A 21,671-nucleotide genomic window follows, 5' to 3' on the forward strand; every position below is an offset into this window, starting at 1 on the left:
TAACTCCTGTTGTCTCTTCGCAAATGCAGTTGCGTAGTCCTCTAGCAATTCATATCCTCTTTTGCAAAGAAACTAATGCTGGCAATTCAGTGGAGTTGTCTGAACAGCAAAGAAGCTGCTGCTTGCTGGTACCAGCCTCGAGCCCGAGTCAAGTATTTCAGTGCTCATGCATTGTTAGTCTTCATTATTTGGTAACATGGTGTCAACACACATACCAATCATTATGAAACCACTGAGTACAATGCGGTGGAAATAAATTTCCAGTGTAGCATTAGCTGAAATTTAAAAGTGACGTTTTCAGGCAATGGAAGGTGCACCTTCTCATTCCAGGGGTGTTTTTAAAGGTACCACAGGAGAGATAGGTTAGTGGAGCGTGTGATTTTGGTGGGAGCAAACTGGGTGGTGACTTCTCAGAGCAGAATCTCACGGGCACTGGTATGACTTTGTGAATCAGCCTCCACTGTGTGTGTTGTTGATCTGAGGTGTTGCCATCAGCCATCCTGCTTTTCTGCAGCAACTGAGCCCAGGCTGAGTTGTGTTAGCTGTCAGCCACTCTCCTGGAAAGGGCAGAAGTACAGTATCAGTTATCAATATCGATTACCATCAAATAATAAATTCTGAGAACTTAAAAGAGTAATAAAAAGTTTCCTACTCGGATGTATGTGAATGAAACTATGCTCTGATGCTTTTTGGTTTGCTTTTTTACAAAGTATCTGTTATACATTTACATGTTTGCCCCTGTAGAGTGGCTCTTGTGCGTCTTTGATACACTGCATTAGTACTTGGGCTTTCACTTCTATCTGCTTTCAGTAGGAGCTGCTTCTGTGCTTGCACTGTGGTCTGTGCTCTGCTTCAAGGTATGGTATAAATACATATACACACCCAAGCCTCATATAAATAGGAGGCGGGAGTCATTTGTTGGGGAGGTGTTACGTGAGAATAATTAAAAGCATTTCCAATTCCCTGTATAGGCTGAATTATTTTGGGAGTCACAGCATTACTAACCACTGATGGCAGGGAGGATCCAAGGTGCACAGTACCACTTTTCAGATAGACACAGGATGGATATTGCCATGGTCAGACTTGCAGCTGCTCTAGGGCTCAGCGAAGCTCCTGAGTTAGGAGAAGGCAGCTCAGCTCCTCCAACTGGAGCAAGTTAGGCACCAAGTCCAAATTTTAGACCCTTGGCATGTCATCTTGGTTACTGCCTGATGCCGGCAGCGCTGGGTTTTTTGCGTGTGAAGTTCCCGTAGTATCTGAAACTGTTCAAACCTTAGCAGCAAGGAACCTCAGTCCGGAGTTACTTGTGTATTCGTACAGCTATTGCAGAGTGCCATGTCCTTGCCTGCACATAGGCACTGTTTAGAAAGTCAGGCAAGTCCTTGTCCTTCCTTGGACAACAGCAAGGGAAGGACGTAGTAGGCCACGTAGTTCAGGTTAGCTGACAGTGCAATGTAACGCTGTCTTCTGGTGCCTAGTCCAGTCCAATTTCTAGAAACTCAAACCCAAGAAGCTTCTGCCATTCTCTTGTGAATAGTGTTGCAGAAGGTAGTACAGCCATGTTGAACATTTTCTTTTGCACTGCAGCTTAAATCTTTGTTCAATTTGATGAAGAAAGTAGTTAGAAATTTAATTTACACCTTAGGTGAGGCAGACAACCATCATTTAGTACGTTAAGGCAATGACGCTTCCTTCATGAACACAAAAGCTTGTTGTCTGAGAGGGTTGGTGTTCAGTGGTCTTGTGCTGGGAAGAAAAAAAATTATTTTAAAAATTTGTAAAAAAACATCAGGGCTAACAAGCTAAAGGGAGGGTGGTCAGTCTGCTGTTAGTTTTGGATTTCCATGTTAAAAGTTAATTCCATGTTAAAATATGACAAGAGACATCTGCGAGGTACAGTCAACTCTGCGCCTCCGGGATATTTTTGAAGAACTGCGCTTGATGTTTGGGCAGATTTTGGCTTTGAACTTTTGCTAGGTTTTTAAAGAACACTACACACTCCAAGCAGATCTGCTGTGTTTCTTCCTGTCCTCGGTGTTTTGCTTTTATTTTACATTTTATGTACAAATACTTGCAAAGTTTTTGTATCAAACATGAATTGCAAACTTTGTGGAGTTGTTGTTCCTCCCCAATATTTTTGGTGTGTAAATAGTTTTCCTCCATGTGTCTTAGATGAAGATACAGTGATGTGGCTACTATAGAGAGAGTGACCAAACGATGCTGTAACTGTGCTGCTGTATTTCTACCTGTGACGTACTTGAAGGAGGATGCCCTTGTCCACCTCCATTCTCACTCTTTTTTTCTTTTTCTCTCTCTCTTTTTTTAACCATTGCTGATGGTGTTCTTTCATAGGTGTCTTATTTTGGTTTGGGACTTTTTTTTTTTTAATAGCTGCCACTTTTTTCTTTTCCTTCATTGGACAAGTCATCTTGTTTTGAGATCTGTACAACTGTCTAGGTTTTATAGTCCTGAAGAAATGGAGGACTGCTGGAGGAAGAGGTTTTGGACCAATGTACTTCTGCTTTGTGACTGTGAAATGTTAAATCTTTTTGTAACCTAAGAACAAAAAATGTTTAGTAAAGGGATATATTTTGTGGTTTTTGAAACTTTTCAGTGCAATGAACAAAAGAGGAGGATGCTAAAGAAGTGTATGCGCAAAGTTTTAAAATAAAATTTTAAATTATATATTATATATATCCTTTTATATCTATAATCATTATTATTCTGCCTTTGTCTTGAAGAATGCCTAAGTCTTTTTGTGTGTATTATGAATCGGGCAATGTGGACAAGTAGCATGCTCTGCTTTACAAGGGAATGAATGATTCACCGACAAAAAGTCTCACTCTGGATTTAATGAAGTAAATCCCTATGAGGTGCATTGGTGTATGGGTTGATCTGGAAGGGTTCAGCTGTAGGATAACTGTGAGAGTTGTGTGCTGCCGTCAGATTATGATTCATTGCTCAGACTGCCAGTTGCCACGTTCTGCCTCAATGAAGAGCTATGCAAAGTGATCAGCTATCAGCACTCTGTGGCATGAGACACTGGGTGTAATTTTTTAAAATGACAACGTAAGTTTTTCCCTCATCCCCAATTCCTCAGGAATCACTGTCTCAAATTCTGCTCTGACTTTATGTTAGAGTCAAACCGAGGGTGAATTCATAGATTCCACTGAAGCAAGCTGTCCTGGTTATTTAGTAACCAAAGATGTTTTTGAAGGTACCGCAGATGCGGGAACTAACACGGGCCTATTTGCATGGTACCAGCACAGAGCCACCACCAACGCCCATCAGAGGTGCCAGCAAGAGAATGAGAGCTGGGTATGTATCTACTGTTTATGTCTTTGAAATATTGCATTGTAGCACAAGCAGTTCTCCTGATTCCTATTTCACCTCATACTTTGTAGAAGAGCAGTGAAAACATTTTTTGTAGTATTACCCCAGTTTTCTAAATGGTCTCTATGCCTGTTGCATGTGTTGCTTTCACTCTGCTGCTTCTCACTCTCCCCTTAAGTCCTACAGTTTATTACTGCAGTCCGACTGCTTTGTCAAGTTTAAAATTGCTGTGCAATTAAAACTTCAGCACAGCTTTTCCTGGCTTGATGGTGTCAGCTGACTAAAGAAGTGTTGGTAGCATGCAGTGACAGGGAACTGCTGCGTGTCAAGAGAACCTAAAGGAGCTTGCTCCACATCATCCTGTTGCTTTCGCATCTCTGATGCCCTAAATTCTATAAGCTTGTAGATCAGGTAAGGCTTGTTGTTTTCGTGGCTTTTTAGGTAATAGATAGAACTCTTCAAATCTGGACATCAGTTGCTAGAATTCCTGTAGGCAATACATCAGTGCTTAGCCAAAAAATATATTCATGGTATTCCACTGCATATACGGAGTTAACTAAAGCGACATAAGGGAACAATCCCAGTAATTTATTGTATTTTGTACAGTTTCTGTAAAACTGAGGACTGAAGTTTCATCTTCTTAATGTATCCTCATAGAGCAGTGTACCTTCACAAAAAGTTTACTTCATGCTATTACACTGCAGCTTTTATGGATTCCAGAGTTTCTTGCACACTTTCCAGGAAGGCTTATATAAACCAAAGTTACTGCACATCCTGTTCTTGTTAGAGGGAAGGATGAAGGCTTTTTGAAAGTCCTCTACTTTGGAAAACAAAGGATGACATAACGTTTAAAGGACATAAAATGATTTCAGGAGACACAGTGCTTTGAGGACAAGTTTAATAAAAAGAAGTATTAGCAAGGTAGACAAAATGCGTCTACAGGTAGATAAAGAACATATGATTTGGAGACTCAATAATTTAAGAAAAATTAATCATAAATTTGAAGCTGCAGAAATAGCCTACAGCACTCTGCCACAAAATAGTAAGAGGAGAGGGAGGAAGCTGCAGTAGAAAAAATAATTAGATCTTTACTGCAGCTAATTTAAGACTGATTATTTAGATGCATAGACAGATGAGATCTCTGAACCTTCATCAATTTGAGGCCACCTAAGATTAGAATTACATTATTTTTCTTTGGTGTATTAGCACATAGTTTCGCAGGCTTTAAAGAGTCGAAACATCCCTGACCTTTACCCCTGAGCATTTATTCCCTTAAGGGATTAAGGGATTGCCTTCTACTGCTTATGGTGGTGTTCTTTAAAGATGGTACTACAACCATCTGTAAAGGTTTAGCATCACATCATCCCTGAGCTTCAAGTGATCCTTGGATTTACCAATCTGTTGGTTGGGTTTTCTTCTTGTCTGTGGTAAATCAAGGCCTTTCCCAACAGGCTCTACTCAGACAGAGCACCTTTCCGGTTCAGTTATGCTGTGGGTAGCAGTTTTCTTTCCTTCTCCTTACTGCGCTCCTCTCTGATTTAAAGCATTTTGTAGAAGTTAATTGCTGTTTGAGATGTGCCACCAAGTCCTTGGCCATCCACCTCCCCCCCACCACCCCCTGTGGGTGAAGAGGACACTGACAGCATCACCAGCAACGCAGGGATTGCTGGTAGCCAAAGGGAAGCCCCCTGGAAAGGGAAACGAGTTCTTTGTTAACCTAACATTGCTCATTACCTCAAAATGAGAACTTGCATGTGTGTAATACGTTAGTTTTCCTATTTGAAAGGGGACACTTTAAGGGGTTTAAGTTGATTTCAGAGGATTCAACTTTCTGAGCTGTTGTTACCCCAGTTCTTTGGCCCAGTTATTCCCTGGGGCAACTACTTTTCCTTGCCAAATTAAGAGCTGGCTGGGAGATCCAAAGGTTATCACACAAGCCAAGATGTAGCATTTAGCTTCTGATGTGACAGTTGTTGCTTATTTCTGTAATTATTGCTACAACTTTGGAGGGAATAAGCCAAAAAGCCTGCAAGTTTGCTATTTTTGCTTTAGGAAGGTAAGACTTCAGATTATGGAAATTCTGCAAGATATCCATGAGTAAAATTACAAGAAAAGATACTGTTTTTCCCATGAGAGTAACTGTTGAAGACAAATGACTAGGCAGCCACCCTCGTCAAGTAGCACAAATTGTTCCTAAACAGAGAACATTTCTCTGCGCAGTATAATACTCAATAAAGCTCAGGGATGTAAAAGCAGCTGACACACTAGCAGTCGTTTCAGTCTCTTCAGAAATTTAGACTGACTCTGCCCATCCAGATCTCTTAAATGTGTATCGGTTTAATTTTTAATCCTGCAGCCCTTTGCAGCTGGGGCACCTTGACAGATGTGGGTTGAGGCAGCTGTTTCACCGTACAGTGCAGTGTCACAGCACGTACTGGGATGGGGAAGGGGAGACAAGAAGAAGCCAAATCCACTTGCAGTTCTCCAGGATCTAGAAGCAGACAAATCAGTTACTCAAATACGGAATTGTCAAAGAATGTACAAAGAGTGGGGAACTGCTACATCTGCAAGCAGTTTAGACATTGATTCTGAAAGATCCTGTCGTCCCCGCGTTATGCCTGTTTACTTTTGTTCCTGGGTTGGCACCGCAGCTAATTGCACCAAATGTCTCATTTCTTACCATCCTCCAGCTTTCCCTAGAGCTTTGTCAGCCAAATGTCAACTGCATCTCATCTAGCTGAGATCAAGGTACTCCACGAACAAGCTCCTAATACAAACTTCTTATGCTGCATTTTCTGAGGATTGCATTCACTTTGCTCCCAATTTAAAAAAATAAATTTACTCTGCTGGTCTTTGCACCCCCTCTTAGTGCTTGTTTTTCACCAGCATTCATGCAATTGAATTTTACATCTGGGAATTCAGAATATGTTAGAAGAGCTGGAACATCATTCTTACCTTTCTCTACTTGAGCACCAGCATAGAAGCAGTTTAAATCAGCCAGACAAGAATCAAAACACACTCTTCAAACTAAGTCTCATGTCCAGACTTACAAGTATTTTATGAATGGGAAAAATATGAAACACAATGCTCAGACAGTAAATTTTGCTGTGGTTACATTTTTCTAAGAATGGTGTTTTAGCGAAGGTCTGTTTAGCACCAAAAAAAAAAAAAAAAGAAGAAAGGAGTAAAAAAAAATAATTATGGTTATATAAAATTGCCCAGTAGTGCTTCTCTACTACCTCTCCTGCAAGATTTCCCTGGTGCTGTCTTCCCTAGGAAAGCAGGCAGCACGGGACTCAGGTACACAGTCAGTTATGAAATGGGAAAGGCAACACCCAGGCAGAGACCAAGTTCTAGTAAATAAGCTTTTGTAGAATAATTAAATTGAATTTATAACTTTATATATGAAGTATGTATATAGGAAAAAATTGGCAAGGAACTCTGAGTAGCAACTAAGATGTTGAAAGATGTGATCTGTTTGTGACTGTTCCAGGAGCTGAAAGCAAACAGTGGTCTGTAAATACACGTATTTTAGCTGTCAGTTACCCAGAATACAGTTAAGTACAGATTTGCACTTCTGTTAACAAACCCTCCACCTTTTAGGAGGATTAGTGGGGAGGAAATGGCAAGACACCCCTTTCTCAAGGTGTCTCATCCTCAACAGAAACAAAACTGAGTTCTAAAAATTGAACTGGGAATAACACAATTTTGTTCATCCTTTGGAGGATTCAGCAGCTACCTCTGCACTGAAAGCCTCCTGCATCCACAGGTCCTGGTGCTGCACCATCCTGTGGCCATCAGATAGGCCTGTGAAGCCACCTGCCCGGCCAGCAGCAGCCGGCATCCCAGTGATAGCGGAGACTACACTTCCTAGGGACCTGCAAGGGTAAGCAGTGGCTAAACAATGGTAGGACACAAACATCTACATAGATGGTTAAATCCTTCAATACAGCCTTTTTTTTTTTTTTTTTTTTTTTTTCCTTAAGAAAACTGGTATTTGCACACTACCCAAAACAAGGCTCAGGAGCGAGAACACCAGCTCTTGTAAACCTCACAGAGTCACTGCTCTTCCAGTTAGGAAAACAGAAAAGGGAGAGACTCCTCTCTTCGTCTGCCCTGGAAGGAAGCAAAGAGAAAGAAAAGCGTGGCTTTGCTAGCAGTCAAGAGCCTGCACTGCTGCTGGACTTACGGTCATGGTCTGCCTCACAAATGGAGTTTGGTAGCAGGGCTTGAGGTTCTGGGGTCTCCTCCTTGTGGTGCTGGGCTGTAGTTGGCACTCAGCGATGCTAGTTGTTGTCTCACAACAGCTGAGGTAGAGTTTGTTGCTTTTCACCAATCCTGAGTTACTCCTAAAGTAATCCTGAGGTTTCTGGAGAAACAGTTATGATTGATTTTTATTTTTTTTTTTTTTGATGCATCTAGAGCCATAACATGATGATTGCATAACAGCCTCACCCAGCAACTGTTCATACTCTCCCTTGCCCTCCCCCATAACATAAGATGCTATGTGCAACAAGCCACTTGCTACCAGGAAGGGGATTCATTTCTAAGAGGCATATATGTAAAGGAAAAAAAATGCTTTGAGGGTGTTGCTGGGGCTCTGTGTGACCTGCATCGGGGATGAAGTACAAACCTCAACGTTGCAGACATATCCCAGGGTCGCGTTCACAAGGCACAGGGAAGCAACGGGGGAAGGACGTGAGCAGAGCATGAGCAGCTCTGTTGCTTCTTGTGAAAATAAACTCTAATAGCAATTAAGGGAAAGGAGTAGAAAGTTAATAAGGCAGTAAAGAGTTTTCCAAATTGGTCACAAACCATTGGTTTATCCCTTGTAAAGCTCAGCTGACAAGGATTCTCTCATCCCTTTGTCCCCCTATCTCTTTCAGTGATCATCCTTCTTCATGCAAATGTAGATGGAAAGGGGGAACAGTGAAAGGTTAAAATGGAAGCCGGCTATCTTTCATCGACATGGTAATTTTGCTGCTTGGCTCCATGCCAAATGCTCACTGCAGCCACTAGCTGCCATTCCAACATGAGTGAAAGGATCTTTAATAAGAGTGTAAATAAAAGCCAGGCTGAGAAATGAGTTTTCCATCCCAGCAATCGCTGGCCTAACCTCTGCTGTAAATAGTCTCTCAGAGCAGCACAGATGGAGTACCAGCACCTGGGGATCAAGGCAATCTCTGCACAGTGCAATTTAAACAGCTGGGTACAATTGAAACATGAATTAGCAGGGATAGACGGAGGGGTTCCATTTTGTGCGCTAGGTAAAAACAAATAATTCAGTCCTTTTTCCCCTTTAAAAAAAGGAGGGGGGGGAGAACTTTTGACATGATCTTGTGGGAGGTGCTCTTTGCTGCAGCTGTTAGATTAATTTAACCATGAGAATTTCCCACAAGGCGCTGTAAAAACAGAGCCCTAATTTATGATCATTGATTTAACAGCTTGAAAGTGATTTATCTGACCTCAGTAAAGATAGCGAGGACACCAGAAGAATGATCGGTCATTCTGGGCTTTGTGTGGCTGTGATTGGCCTTATTAATTTAGAGCAGAAGGTCTGTTTCAGTGTCTTATTGAGACAGTCAAAGGCAGTTGCCAACTGAACTATTTTAAATACTTTTTTTTTTTTTAAGCATTACTAATGCTGCTAAGTACTAAGAATTCATTCCACATGGAAAAGATCCTCATTAGTTAAGAAATGGTAAGGCTTCTTTTAGAACTGCACACAAACAGACGCCTGGTCTTGGATTTGCAAGTTGTTTTTTCTTAGGTATTTTTTTTTCTGTTGTTGGGAATCTAAAGCACACTGTGAAATGGAATTGTTAAGCATTACAGTAAATGAGAATAACTTTGGAAGAGATAAAAGAGGTTGGCATAAGGGATTGCTGTCTCTTGCTCTTTTTTAGAGGTAGATTTCAGAAACACCTAAACACATATTTTACTTTTTTTATCATTCGCTCCTCTTTATGGAAGTTATAGAGCGTTGACAAGTAAATAGATCTAGGTTTTGTTTTAGAAGAATATGCTTTTGGTTAAAATGAGTGTAGCATCCACTACTGAAATGTCACAACCGAGTGATGCAATTTCTTCACACAAATAAGAGGAGAAAGGATGAAAGGCAAAGGGAAAGGTGAGCGCTCTTGCTCTCTCTCTCAAAGAGTAATTGTTTTTAAGAGGAGCGTGAAATGACATACAGATGCTGTAATAGTTTACCTACACCAGAAAATTTGAATACAGAAAAAAGTGTGTCTGCACAAGCGTATACACATGTGCAGAAATCACACAGGAGGTGCCAAAACTCTTCCTTGTATTTAGAGCACTAACCAGGAAAATGGGCTGGGAGCAGTCGAGTGCCAATTTATCTTGCCACCTGGACTGATGTATGGTTGGGTTACATGTCACTGATTTGGATGGTTCTGCATTTCATTCACTGCTGGATTATGCCCAGCTTTAAAGCCCATCTACAAGGATCTCAGTAATTGTCTTGCCACTTTTCAAGGTGGGAGACAGACATGCTGCAGGCTAGGATTTCATCCAGGGGGGATGAATGCTTACAGTCATTTTGCTATCCTGATGAAATGCTATCTGACCTGAAACTAAAGTAGTCCACTTAATCTCCGTACAACAGGGGAAAAAAGCAGAAAACAATATTTCAACCCTCCGAAATATGAAATGATAACAGTTATTTAAAAAAATAAAAAGATTGAGCCAATAGAATAAATTATGAAATATGTAGAAAAGTCCCTGCAAAATCTCATACATGTTGTCAAGAGCGTAAAGGAGAAAATGCATAAACAGCAATCTATCTCACTAAAAGTTTTGAGGGACTGATGGTAACTATAAAAACAACCCCAAAGCCCCACACAAATAAAACAAAGCTGAAGCCCACGTTAGGGGCCTGAAAAATACAGAAAGCTATATGTCAGCCTGTACATCATCTTGCCATCATCCTATGTTGCCATCAATCTTACATTGTTCCCTATAGCACACTATAGAGACAGCAGGGAGAATTCAATAAATTATATGCAGTATTACTTTCCTTAAATTCAAATTTATGGGCAAAAAAATTAATAAGGTGAATAGCACACTAAAATGTTTCTACACACTCTTTAACCCATGACAACAGTCTCCTAAGTAAAAAAATCTTCAGAGTACTGACCTGCCTACTAACAAATCTTTGTTCCTCCCAAAATAACACTAGGTATTTCTTCCCACTTAAAGAAGCCCATTCTGGATGGCTTCAGATCTAATTCTGGAAAATGACAGATAAGCATCTTCAACAGCATAGATGTCACAAACACTTCTAAAGGAATGACTGCTTTTTAGCAAATGGATCACTTTTTTTTTTTTAATGCCTTAATTTACCACTGACTTCATTCTAACACTTGACACTATGGCACACATAGATGTACATGAGACTTACAGGTTAGTTTAAAAGCACAAGTATTTTTCATTTATCATCACAGAAACAACAACTTAAAAGACATTCTCTTTTACGGGCTATATTCCACATGATATTCTGGAATACTGTTCATCTCAGAGCTCACGTTTAATATTCCTAAGGATGGCTTAATTGGCATCTCAGGGTCTAAACTGTGCTGTGACTTTACTGCTGAAGCACATGCAGTTCAGGACCAGAATATATAGAATCCCATTTGGCTTCTATTAAAAGAAAAAAAACACCAAAAAAACACCAAAAACCCAAACCAGCTTCAGTTACTATGTTCACAATATTCTTGCTTTAGCAAGAGCCAGAGAAACCATTTGAGATGACCAAATCTTTGAAAAAATTCTAATAACCGACGAGCCTGCTGAGGTGAGCCTTTACACATCTTCCTCCTCCTTTTCTTTGTACTTCTAATAACCATTTGCACGAAAGGTGCAAGAGGAATCTGCAGACAATATGCTGAAGTGCCAGCGCATTTACGATTCAAACAAGGAAAGAGACCACCCCTTCCTCTGGTGTTGCTTGACCTTCCCAGCTCTGGATCAATCCACAACCCTCCCAGTCCTGCTTATGGTGTGCGGGCTCCCAACAGCAAAGACCAGAAGCAGACTTCTCTTGGAAAACACTAGAAGGAAATCAGCCTAAGGCTGCAAATAAAGCCACTTCTAGACAGTTGCATATAAACCACAACAAAACATGGTGTTGCAAGTCTCTTAATATACCCATGGCTTAAGAAAGGACACTGCTTGGGGGTTTGCTGGACTCAAATTATCATAGAATCATAGAATAGTTTGGGCTGGGAGGGACCTTAACAACCAACTAGTTCCAGCCCCCCTGCTATGGGCAGGGACACCTTCCACTAGACCAGGTTGCTCACAGCCCCATCCAGCCTGGCCTTGAACACTTCCAGGGATGGGGCATCCACAGCTTCTCTGGGCAGCCTGTTCCAGTGCCTCACCAGCCTCACAGTCAATAATGTCTTCCTGACAACTTATCTACATCTACTCTCTTTTAGTTTAAAACCATTACCCCTGGTCCTATCAAATTACGTGGTGTGACCAGGAAAAGTCCAGTTCTTCCCGAGGAGCAGACAGCAGAAATAGAACTGGCTTTGTGAGCACCCCTCCGCAATCCTCTAGTCAAAATGCTACAGATCTTACAGCAAAATATCACATCCACAGAAACTCATAAAACGATGTGAGAGTTAAAATCACAAGCCTAAAGTACTGCATTCACCGAGGCAGCAAGGATTGCAGGCACGAGGAAGCATTTGGAGCAAGGTCAGTGTGCACTCAGGGACACCCACCGCTGTGGGAACACGAGACGTGGCACAAGCCCACCCACCGCTGCGGCGGCACGGGCAGATGCGCAGGCAAATGCCACCACAGGAGACCAGCCACCACCACAGGGGACATGGCACAGGCAGGAGAGGAACACAAACTCAAACCAAATCTGCCTGTTACGGCAGACTGGAGATACGCTGCTCTGCGTACGAAGCTCTAGAGCTAACTCCCGCAGCTGAAATGAACGCTGTGCTCATATTCATTTCAATGCTAGGAAAATTGCTAGAATGAAGCTTATGGAACTGAATTAAGATAGGGGTGGGTTTTGTTTTTTACCTTTGCAGAAGATTTAACAGTGCTTCAATTCTCCCAGAGAAAGGATCAGTTCCAATAACCTACCCAGCCTGATTCGGTGTGCAGAGGTAAAAAAAAGCCTCCACGCTGAATCTTGAAGCTGTAGGACCACGATAAGGAAAATCATTTGCAAAGCTGAATTTTGCTTCACAGAATGCATCACCGAGTCACTGGGAATTTTGTTCAACATTGAGTGATGCTGTCAATAGATCTGTGAGAGGAGGGGTCACTGGGAGTTTTGCTGGAGAGAGTGTTTATATGTCATCAGTTGCTAGTGTGCAAATGCATCATGTTGCAACAGATGGAAAGCAGTACACAACTGGCTGGGGCTTATCAAAGTGAGGGTTTGTGAGATCAAATACGTATGATCAATCTTGTTTACCTTTAGGATGAAGGTGCTGACTCCACTTCATGTGCAAAGAGCTCTCTGGTGGATTATAGCTATTACCTACAGGTATAAAAGTGTTACAGAATATATGTGTGAGTTATGCATAAAAGCAGTCTTTTAGATGGGAAGAAGGAAATAGATTGTTTACGTGGAATGCATCTGTGTAACAGAAAAATGCTGAATACTGTATTTCCTGCTTTCAGTGTCCTTCCTATGGAAAAGAACTAATTGCTCATTATCATCAGTGGTAAATATAGTCAGAGCTATTTAACTTAAATTTCAGTCTGTAATGGAAACATGCTCCACCTGTAACATCGTTATCCATACCATCATTGCAGTCACAGTCATTTCTGGTGGCTAGCATTAGGCCACCTTGCCTGTCAATACAGATGATGGAAAGGTAGACACACAGGTTTTCAAGAAATTACTCAGAAGAATAACATTCCCAAAGCCGTAACTTCAACATAATTACCTGATGTTCCTAAAAATTACGCTTCATGAAAGAACCACCATTCTTGTTCTCACCATCTTCTCATTTCTACTAACGGCAGAATTTTGACATACTGTTTTTAAATACTGTTTGGATACATGTTGATCATTCACTGTTGCTGAGAAACCCTAGGCTCGTTTTTAGCATGCTTTCTGCAGATACCTTCTTAGGTGGGGATGAGCAGTAGTCCTTTACAACTGGGATGGAGAATGATTCATGTATGCATCCCATTAGTTTAGCAATGAGATATCATAGCAATTTAGTTTCACATGTTTTTCTTACATTGTTTTTTGTGTCTTCATCATGTTTTCTCCCCTGTCAGACCAACTAAATCTGCAAACTACAGAACAGTGAAACCACCATTTGCCAGCAGACAGAAGAACATAAAAGAAAGAGCATTGTTATAGTGGCGACATTTTTTAAACCAGGAGATGAAAACCACCAGAATCGGGGGGACAATAGGGACAGAAACCATAGAACAGCCGAAGAAGGTAACAGACACTCAAAAGCCCAGTCACAAAGACTTCATTTATGCTAGCCATTCTCATTAGATGTCCCACCACCGCACGATGTCTACACTAGCATTACAGCAACAGTTAAGCCAGGCATCAGGTTCTCCCAGGCTAAAGTCCTACTCATGCCACCACCTGGTCAAGCCTGGTTTCCTCTGGATTTGTGCCTGTAGGATGACTTCTCATGTGGATTTCAAGGTAACTGGTAAGAGTGAGCTCTTACAGCCTTGCCACTATCGGGGTCTCTCCTTTATCCAGCTGTCTAGATAAAGGCATCATTTTTTCAGAAACTTAGTATTTCTGATTTTTCATCCTGTTGGTCAGATTTGGATGAAATAGGCCAATGGATTCAGGGGTCATACGGAAAGGCTAGCAGATGCACAATCACGTAAACCTCGTTTTCTTAGAAAGTCAGGTGAAAAGTGTTCAGCCATAGCAGAGTAATTGGTAAAAAAAGCAAGTGGAATTACCTTATAAAGCAGAACGAGCTTTGAGAAAGAAAGAACAACAAAAGAGCACGTGACTATGATTTGCTTTACCTCTCTGTTTCAAGAGGCATGGGGAAAGCTGAAATGCTTAAAAACTGCTCGGCTGCCATGTGTAACAGCGGCTTGACACTACAAAACATGGTTAACAAAAAGAAGCTGTCTTAAGACAGGATCAAGAGAAAGTCAGAGACCATCTAGATAGATGTTTAAGAGCATACAACAGGAAGGGGATCTTGAAAACATAGATTTTATTCCTGCCTGCTTTTGCAAGTGTCTCGCATAAACCCTCTCGTGAGGTTACAAAGTGCTTTCTTAAAAATTGTCTTCTGTTTTTGTTTCCTGATCCCAGAAGTTTGTCTAGGCTGATTGTTACTCTACCAGCACTATGTCTGTCTTTCTCCATGCCATGCTTTGTGATGAGCCTTCATATCCTGCGCCCTTCCTCCTTCTTTCTGTTCATGTAGGCATGGGCTGTATAAAATATATCTTAATTGCCCCCTGCATGGGTCTAAATTGAATCTCAGAAAGTATCCATAATACTAGCATACCCATTACGAAATGTTCTCTTTCTGTGCTGTTCTCAGTAATCCATCAATCTCAGCACCAATTCTTGAGTCATCTGTTGATCATCACACCTTTGCCCTTCCTTCTTCAGGAAATGGGAAAATTCCACTGAAGTTTCTAGGAAATCTGTACATTTCTGTTCACTGGATCATTATAGTTTTCAGATCTAAATCTATAATTTTTATCTTAGCAAACGTACTTCTGGATCCATTTGCATGTCAGCCTACCCATTTTTCTTCAGAAGGGAGTACCAGTTACAGGCAGGCCCTCTTTCTCATGCTAACCACATCTTCCTTAGCTTCCCCATGTTTTCTTTCTTCTGTCTGCAGACCATTCTGTCACCTGTTCTTTTTCACAGTCCATTTATCATGTTCACTGTTCCTTGAGCACCAGATACTACCTTCACAGTTTTTTCCTCTTTTTTTGCTGATCCTGCCTTCTCTTCGCTGCTCGTCTGCTACTCTGTTTTCTCCTTTCTCCCTTTTCGCTCCTTCAGTTAATGAAACTTGATCTGCAACTTTCTTTTTCCTTCGCTAGCCAGTCTTGTAAATCTGAACTGTACATCAGTTATTCAAAAGGTCACTTGCACTATTTGCTTGCCTTTTTTCCCCAAGTGTTCTCTTTTGGTAAATACCTACAAAAAGTCACCCATCTTATCTTCTCCTTCACTTCCATCTTGCTGTTGTCTTCAAGACTCTATCTAAACCTGTGTTGTTGTCACAAGCTGTAGCTAGAGTTTCTCTTAGAATAGATCTCTGCTTATAGAGAAGGAAATAGCAACGTTTAACTGGAATTATCCACCCTCACGTCTACATGAACTGGTTAGATGAGGTGAGAGAGCTTGGGAAATGGCAAGTACGTAAACTATTTCAAAATGCGTGTGTAAGAGCTTACAGTTTAGTATTTCTCATCAAATACTAAGCTTACTGCTGGAATTTCAAGCACCAGTAGGACAATAATCAAGTAGTAGTCAACTTGATAATCAGAGCTCAAGTGCAACTAATTAAACCTGCTTTCTTTGATGGGGAAATAAACCTAATGTAGAGAAGAAATGCACTGGTGTTAGTATTAACTGGAAGAAAATTTAGAAATGTGTTCTACTAGAATCCATTCCTGCAACACACTTCTCTGTGTGTTTATTAACAGTTGTGGGCCAGTGCAGGGAGAAAAGATTCTAACCAGCATCACTTGAAATGGAGAAGAGCAAAAGTCTAGTCACTATAAATTGAATATCATGTTGATAAATGAAGAAGTCACCTGAAATAAACAAAAGCTTTGTGAGAATTTGAAGTAGTCCTGACATGAAGAAGTTAACCAAACTCAGAAAACGAAGAAAGGGTTAAGTTATAGGAACATGGAATCAGGAGATATATTTTACATTCATTACATAGTAAGGTAATACTGTTCCAACAAAAATAAAAAACATGTATTTTATGCAAGACAAATGAGGTCATTAGTTTACGTTTGAAACTGGTCTGATTTCAGTCACAGTCCTAGGATTCTCTCTAGTACAGTGCATTTTTCGAAAAAGCTAATGAAAAAGGTCACTTGGGAATGGTCAAAATAATAATAATAAAAAAGGAAAATATCATCTTTCAGGCAAAGTTGTAAAAAAGTGCCTGAATAGATGTGTTCATTTTAAGAAAATTATTTTCCACATACATGTAAAGATCCGTCCTTTTTTCAAACTGCAAAATCACTTGAAGGAGAATGGAAGTTACTTTGTAAATACGAAAAGAAAAAAAACCAGCCAAAAGGGACACTCAATAAAGAAGTGAAAATATTGCTGGAAAAAATGATCGTACTTTTCATCTTACATTTCTGCATTAAAGACTGACTTATTTACTTGCTTCTTGATATGAAATAGCATGTTCTTACATGACGCAGTATTCATTCACTATCAAGTCAAACAGTGTAAGAACTCTGATTTCTTTCCAATATCCAAGTATCAACCTAAATGCAAGGATTTCCAACCCATCCAGCAGCCCGCCAAACTCAGGTTACATTGGATAAAAAGAGGGAGGTGAGAGGGGGAGAAAACATAATCACATGTCCTGCTTTTCAAGCAGTTCCTTGTTTTTGTGGTTAACAAGCACAGGCATTTCTGATAACCTCAGGTATGACAGCGAGACAGTCTGTTTGCTCCTTTATCTTTTTCCTGTAGGTTTTAAGACAACTAGGGCTTCCCAGGCACTTCCTAGAAATACAAAGGCAGCTGAACAACTTGTATCACACAGCAACGCCCCCGAACTACAAACGAGAAACCATGTTCCGGGTCAGGTTCAATATCAGGATTGTTTCAGAGCACTGCCTAACAGTACAGCAATTGCACCAGGCTGTGGTTTAGGTGACAGTACCGCAGCAGGTGGCTGCAGACTCCTCAAAAAAGTGCTTACAGGTTCAATAGAAAAGGTTAGTCATTCTTCAGAATAGCTTCAGACTCCTTCCAAACCACCAGACCCACCTGCGTACCGTTGTGTTTGAGTCCTAGTTCTGTCACTAGTTCCCCAAGTCCACCTGGGGCAGCTGAAAAATCTCAGCCTGTGTTTCCTGGAAAATTCTGTAAATGGCTCCTTTCAAGCGTTGAACAAGGCAGATGAAGTTTAGCTGGTTATGCTGCAGTAGCCCACAGAGGAGTGTCCTTGGAGAGGAAAAGCAGTTTCTCAGCACTAGCTTAAGAGAAAAAACTGTTGGCACAAACACAGATGCTTAAAAATAACTGTATCATCCATGTAAAAAGGAATAAGGAATCTAAGGAAATTAGCCTTTATCACAGCTTTTCTGATTTTTTTTTTTTTTTTTTTTTTTGGTGAGCAGCAGACCATAATGTAGACTGATCTGATGGCCCGGGTTAAGTGATAAGTTTTTTGCTGTAGCAGCAGCTCAGATGCTTCTGTAAATGGAGCATATGATCTGCGTTACTTGAAAGGGATACTGACCATACCAGCAGTGGGTCCAGCAATTCCCCAGTTACTTTCTATAGCCAAAAAAGAATTACATGGCATATACACTGTTGAATTAAGAATGCTTCTAATGTTTTCAGTAATTTGGAAAAAAAAAAGTATCTCCTGGCATTAAAGGCGGGGGGGGGGGGGGGGGGGGGAAGTGTTTGAGAAGACTAACTTTTGTGGTGCAGAGATCTTGGTTTTGGTTGGGTTTTTTGTTGTTCCTGTCAGTAGTTTTTTTTTTCAAACCAAAGTTTAAAAATTAAGCAAAACCCTTTGCAGCAGCAGTAGCTGAACAAGCACCCAAAGAGAAGCAATGTGCTATTCACAACCAAAGCCAATGATGATAGTGAAGGAAGCATTCTGTCACAGCCATGACATAACACCAAAATGATTGTAATCCACTTGCAAACACAGTCCCACTGTCAAGCAAGCAAGCTTTTCTCATAGCATAGAAACTCTCCATTTGTAAGAAATAAGTTTTTAAATTTTAACACCAACAAGTATTTACACTAGGTATTTGCCACTGACTGCTTAAAAAACAAACAAAACCCAAACCCCCAACACCACCACCACACCAAAAAACCCCACTCTACCTACAGTACAATCAGTGGTGCAAAGACTGTGGCTTGCAGAGTTTTTCCGAGTAGCCCTTCTCCTTTAAGATGGCAGCAAAGCACCTCCTGCGTCTGTTCACACTCCAACATACAAAACCAGGCAAAAAATGCTGCAGGACTATGTAAAAATGCAGGGGAGGGATGCCTCTCAGCCTCAGCCACTGCTCCTCACCCTTCCCAGGCCACCACAGCACGGGGGGCAGTAGGTTTCACTCACTACCACCCTATCAGTATGGGCAAAGCCTGGCTTTTGGTGACAGGCAGAGGAAAATGAGTTCAGTAGCTGCTCAAGGAAGGAAGAAGATACCTACCTCTGTACAGGTTAGGGTGGGTAGATGTTGCTACAGCTAGAAGGAAAGCAGACCAAAGGCCCCCAGGCTTCTGCAGACAAAGCTACGGGTGGGTGCCATTGCCAGTGGGAAGGCAGAAGGCTGCCCAGATGCAGGGAAGGAGGACACGACCCAGAAGTGCATTTGGTGGTCGGACAGTTCTGGGCACATTCTATGACTGACATCCCTGGCAGCTATGTTTCGGTAACCATCAGCAGAGCTACATCCAGCAGAAAGGACGATACTACAGATGACTCACTGTTGCTGCAGAATGAAACAACTTATTCCAAAGGCCAAAAGAATGTCCCTAAGCTAGAGGTGGACACGTGCCTTGTGAACCAGAATGAGGAACGCAAGTTCAGCATGATTTCTAGGAACAGCGAATGCAGCAGGATATGAAGCTAAGGAAACACTGGTGACAGGCACACAATAACTGTATTTCGTAGTGAAAAGTGGTGTACAATATGCAACAGTGCATTGTTAATGATTTTATTTTTCCTGGCTAGGAGGAGAAGAGGAAGGAAATCGCTGACGTTTGAGTTTTCAGTTAATAGCCATAGGCATTCTGCAGATTTTTGCACTACAGAAAGAAGAGAAGGACCATTACCATGGTTATTGTCCTCTTGGACTCAATGGAGCGGAGGAATTTAAGTACAGTAAGGGTGGCAGGATTACTGACTGCTAGGAAAGAGAGGTCCAGGGCCCACAGAACCAAGTAGAAGAGCCTGCCTGTTTTGATGACCAGGCTTTGAATCCTGCTTTGAAATCACTGCAAAAGCTTAGCTATTGAGTAGCCATGGAGTTTGATGCTGAAGACAGCCATTCCCAGGTACCATTTTGGCCTAGCAGTAGTCATCACTCGCTCTATACAACAGCCATAATTTTTTTCAAATCTCTAACATCAAACATGGACCAGTGTGTGTTTTTTAAAGAAGTAGTTGTAATACCTATACCATGTTTCCGTTCTACCACTTTTCCCAGTCAGTTGTTCAAATGTTGAATCACTCCTAGCACTCACACCGTAGAAATTAATGGCATAAGATACAGCTGCATCTTCTGTGCCTCTATATATTATTAAAAGCTCCCCACAAATCCGTTTACTTTGCCATATATAAATGCTATGTTACCTTCCATCCTTTTCTTTGATCTGCTGCATACGTGTATGGCTTGCATCTTGAGACTTTTCCCCCAAACACTTCATTCTTTGAATTCTCTCCAATAGTCCCATTTTCTTTCTGAATTAAGATGATCAGTCCACCAATATACAATAATCAAGTGCTATATGATGGGAAGATCACCTTGTTCAGCTTAATAGCTTTCTTTCTGTATACTGAAGCTCTGTAGCAGAAGTCCACTTCAAGGGGGCTACAATGACACCAGCCCCTTTTCTCAGTCTTTGTTTAATGAGGTAAAGTCTCTGTGTTGACTGCCTTGGCCCAGGTATACTGCCAAAATCAGTACACAGTGGTTAACATGATGCTGTGTGGTACTGTATGGAATGTCAGGGATATGAGCCCAGCAATCTCACCCTGCTTAATTCTGTTACAGGCAACCATACTAGAAATGTGCAAGCCCTTTAAAAAGACTGTGGGGGAGGCAGTGGCAAAGCCTACCCAGTTAAATCATTCGAAAGGTAACCTAAATCTTCAGTTGTATCCCTTTTCCCATTGTTTTAGATATACTAAAATACAGAATAGAAAAAACACTCCTGTTTTGACAGTCCTGACAAAACAAAATGTTGATAACAGTGTTAATGGTGTTTTTGCGGCTGGGAAAACAACTTGAAATAGCCTAGAGATTCACGTCCCGAAGCTGAGGGAGGTACAAATATAACAAGAGAAAAAGGGAGAAAAAAAATTCTAAACACTAAACAAATAAGAAAATGCCATTTGGTCTTGCTAGACTCTTCCACACCAGTTACTATTAATGAAAAGATGTATCATCTTTCAGTCACTTCAGGTTCTGCCAAAACTATTATCACACGAAAGACACTGCTTTTTACCTGGTCACAAGATTGCAGAAGACAAGCTTCTGACTAATTAAACAAGACTTGATTAGCATAAAGGCAAAAATCAGAAGGACTTGAAAAGAAAGAGGGAGAAACCGAAGCACAAAGGGACAATCGAAAGTAGCCAAGTCTTGGTATTTCAGGTAATGGTTGGGACAAGATCAGAGTCAGTAAAGACAGTAAGATCACCTCAGTCCTTGCTGCTCTGGCTTAGTCTGACAACTTTGGGATTTTCGTGCATCATGACTGAACCCAGAAGTCTGTAGGTGCAGTGACCCACAACGGTGTCAACTTTGCAGGTAAAAGCTGCACATCTTTTACTCAAATAATAAATTCCAAAAGAGATGAAGAGAAGAGAAGCCCTCTTTTTCTACCATTTAGGCTTAATTTTCAAAACACCAGGTCCACTGCAATCATTTTCCTGTGAAACACTCCTATTATCCATCAGATATAATCTCAATATGTTCTTTAAACCAGTAGGAATTTTTGAGTGAATTAATTCTATTTTTATTTTTTTTCCTGACGTTTACAAATAATTTTATATAACAGACCGAGAGTTGCCATCTGTTACCTCAAACTACTTTTAGGTCTCTATACAACACATCCTGCGGATGTAGCCTACTTTTTTGCTAGTAGATATGGTACTTCATGATTGACAGTATTAAATATGTTGGACTGTGAATAACAACATTCTGGATTGCTTTGTAACATTAAATGTTCCACATGGACTGTCCCATCGATCGCTATGCCATCTGCAGCTATCATTAGGGACAGTTCCAGTGGTTCACTCTCTGCCTCTGCTGGTTCTTCTGAAGGTGGGCCCCCCTGCTCCGCAGCTCCTGCCACCCCAGTCAACAGCAGCCTGCGGAGGGTACCATAAAGACCTCAGAATTACCATAAAGGATTTTCTGGG

General features: G+C 41.1%; 1 protein-coding gene and 1 long non-coding RNA gene across 3 annotated transcripts in view; one reads left to right on the plus strand and one right to left on the minus strand.

The window, feature by feature from the left end:
* Positions 1-7,292, plus strand: part of PPM1H (protein phosphatase, Mg2+/Mn2+ dependent 1H) — a 152,077-nt gene extending 144,785 nt beyond the window's left edge. Inside the window, exon 10 of the mRNA XM_055807874.1 lies at positions 3,218-7,292. Within this exon, the coding sequence (XP_055663849.1) occupies positions 3,218-3,239 (22 nt within the window). The 3' untranslated portion in view covers positions 3,240-7,292. The remainder of the gene's footprint in view (positions 1-3,217) is intronic.
* Positions 130-17,848, minus strand: LOC114013459 (uncharacterized). 2 transcript variants are annotated; one of them, XR_003556442.2, is made up of 4 exons: positions 12,800-17,848; positions 12,400-12,517; positions 7,523-7,702; positions 130-1,746 (listed from the first exon to the last, which is right to left on the minus strand). It is a non-coding gene; the product is annotated as an uncharacterized LOC114013459 (long non-coding RNA). The 2 variants fall into 2 exon arrangements; XR_003556440.2 differs by having other exon boundaries at positions 12,400-17,848.
* Between the last annotated feature and the right edge of the window lie 3,823 nt (positions 17,849-21,671).

This window comes from Falco peregrinus, chromosome 6 (assembly GCF_023634155.1).
Source record: "Falco peregrinus isolate bFalPer1 chromosome 6, bFalPer1.pri, whole genome shotgun sequence".
Lineage (NCBI taxonomy): Eukaryota > Metazoa > Chordata > Aves > Falconiformes > Falconidae > Falco > Falco peregrinus.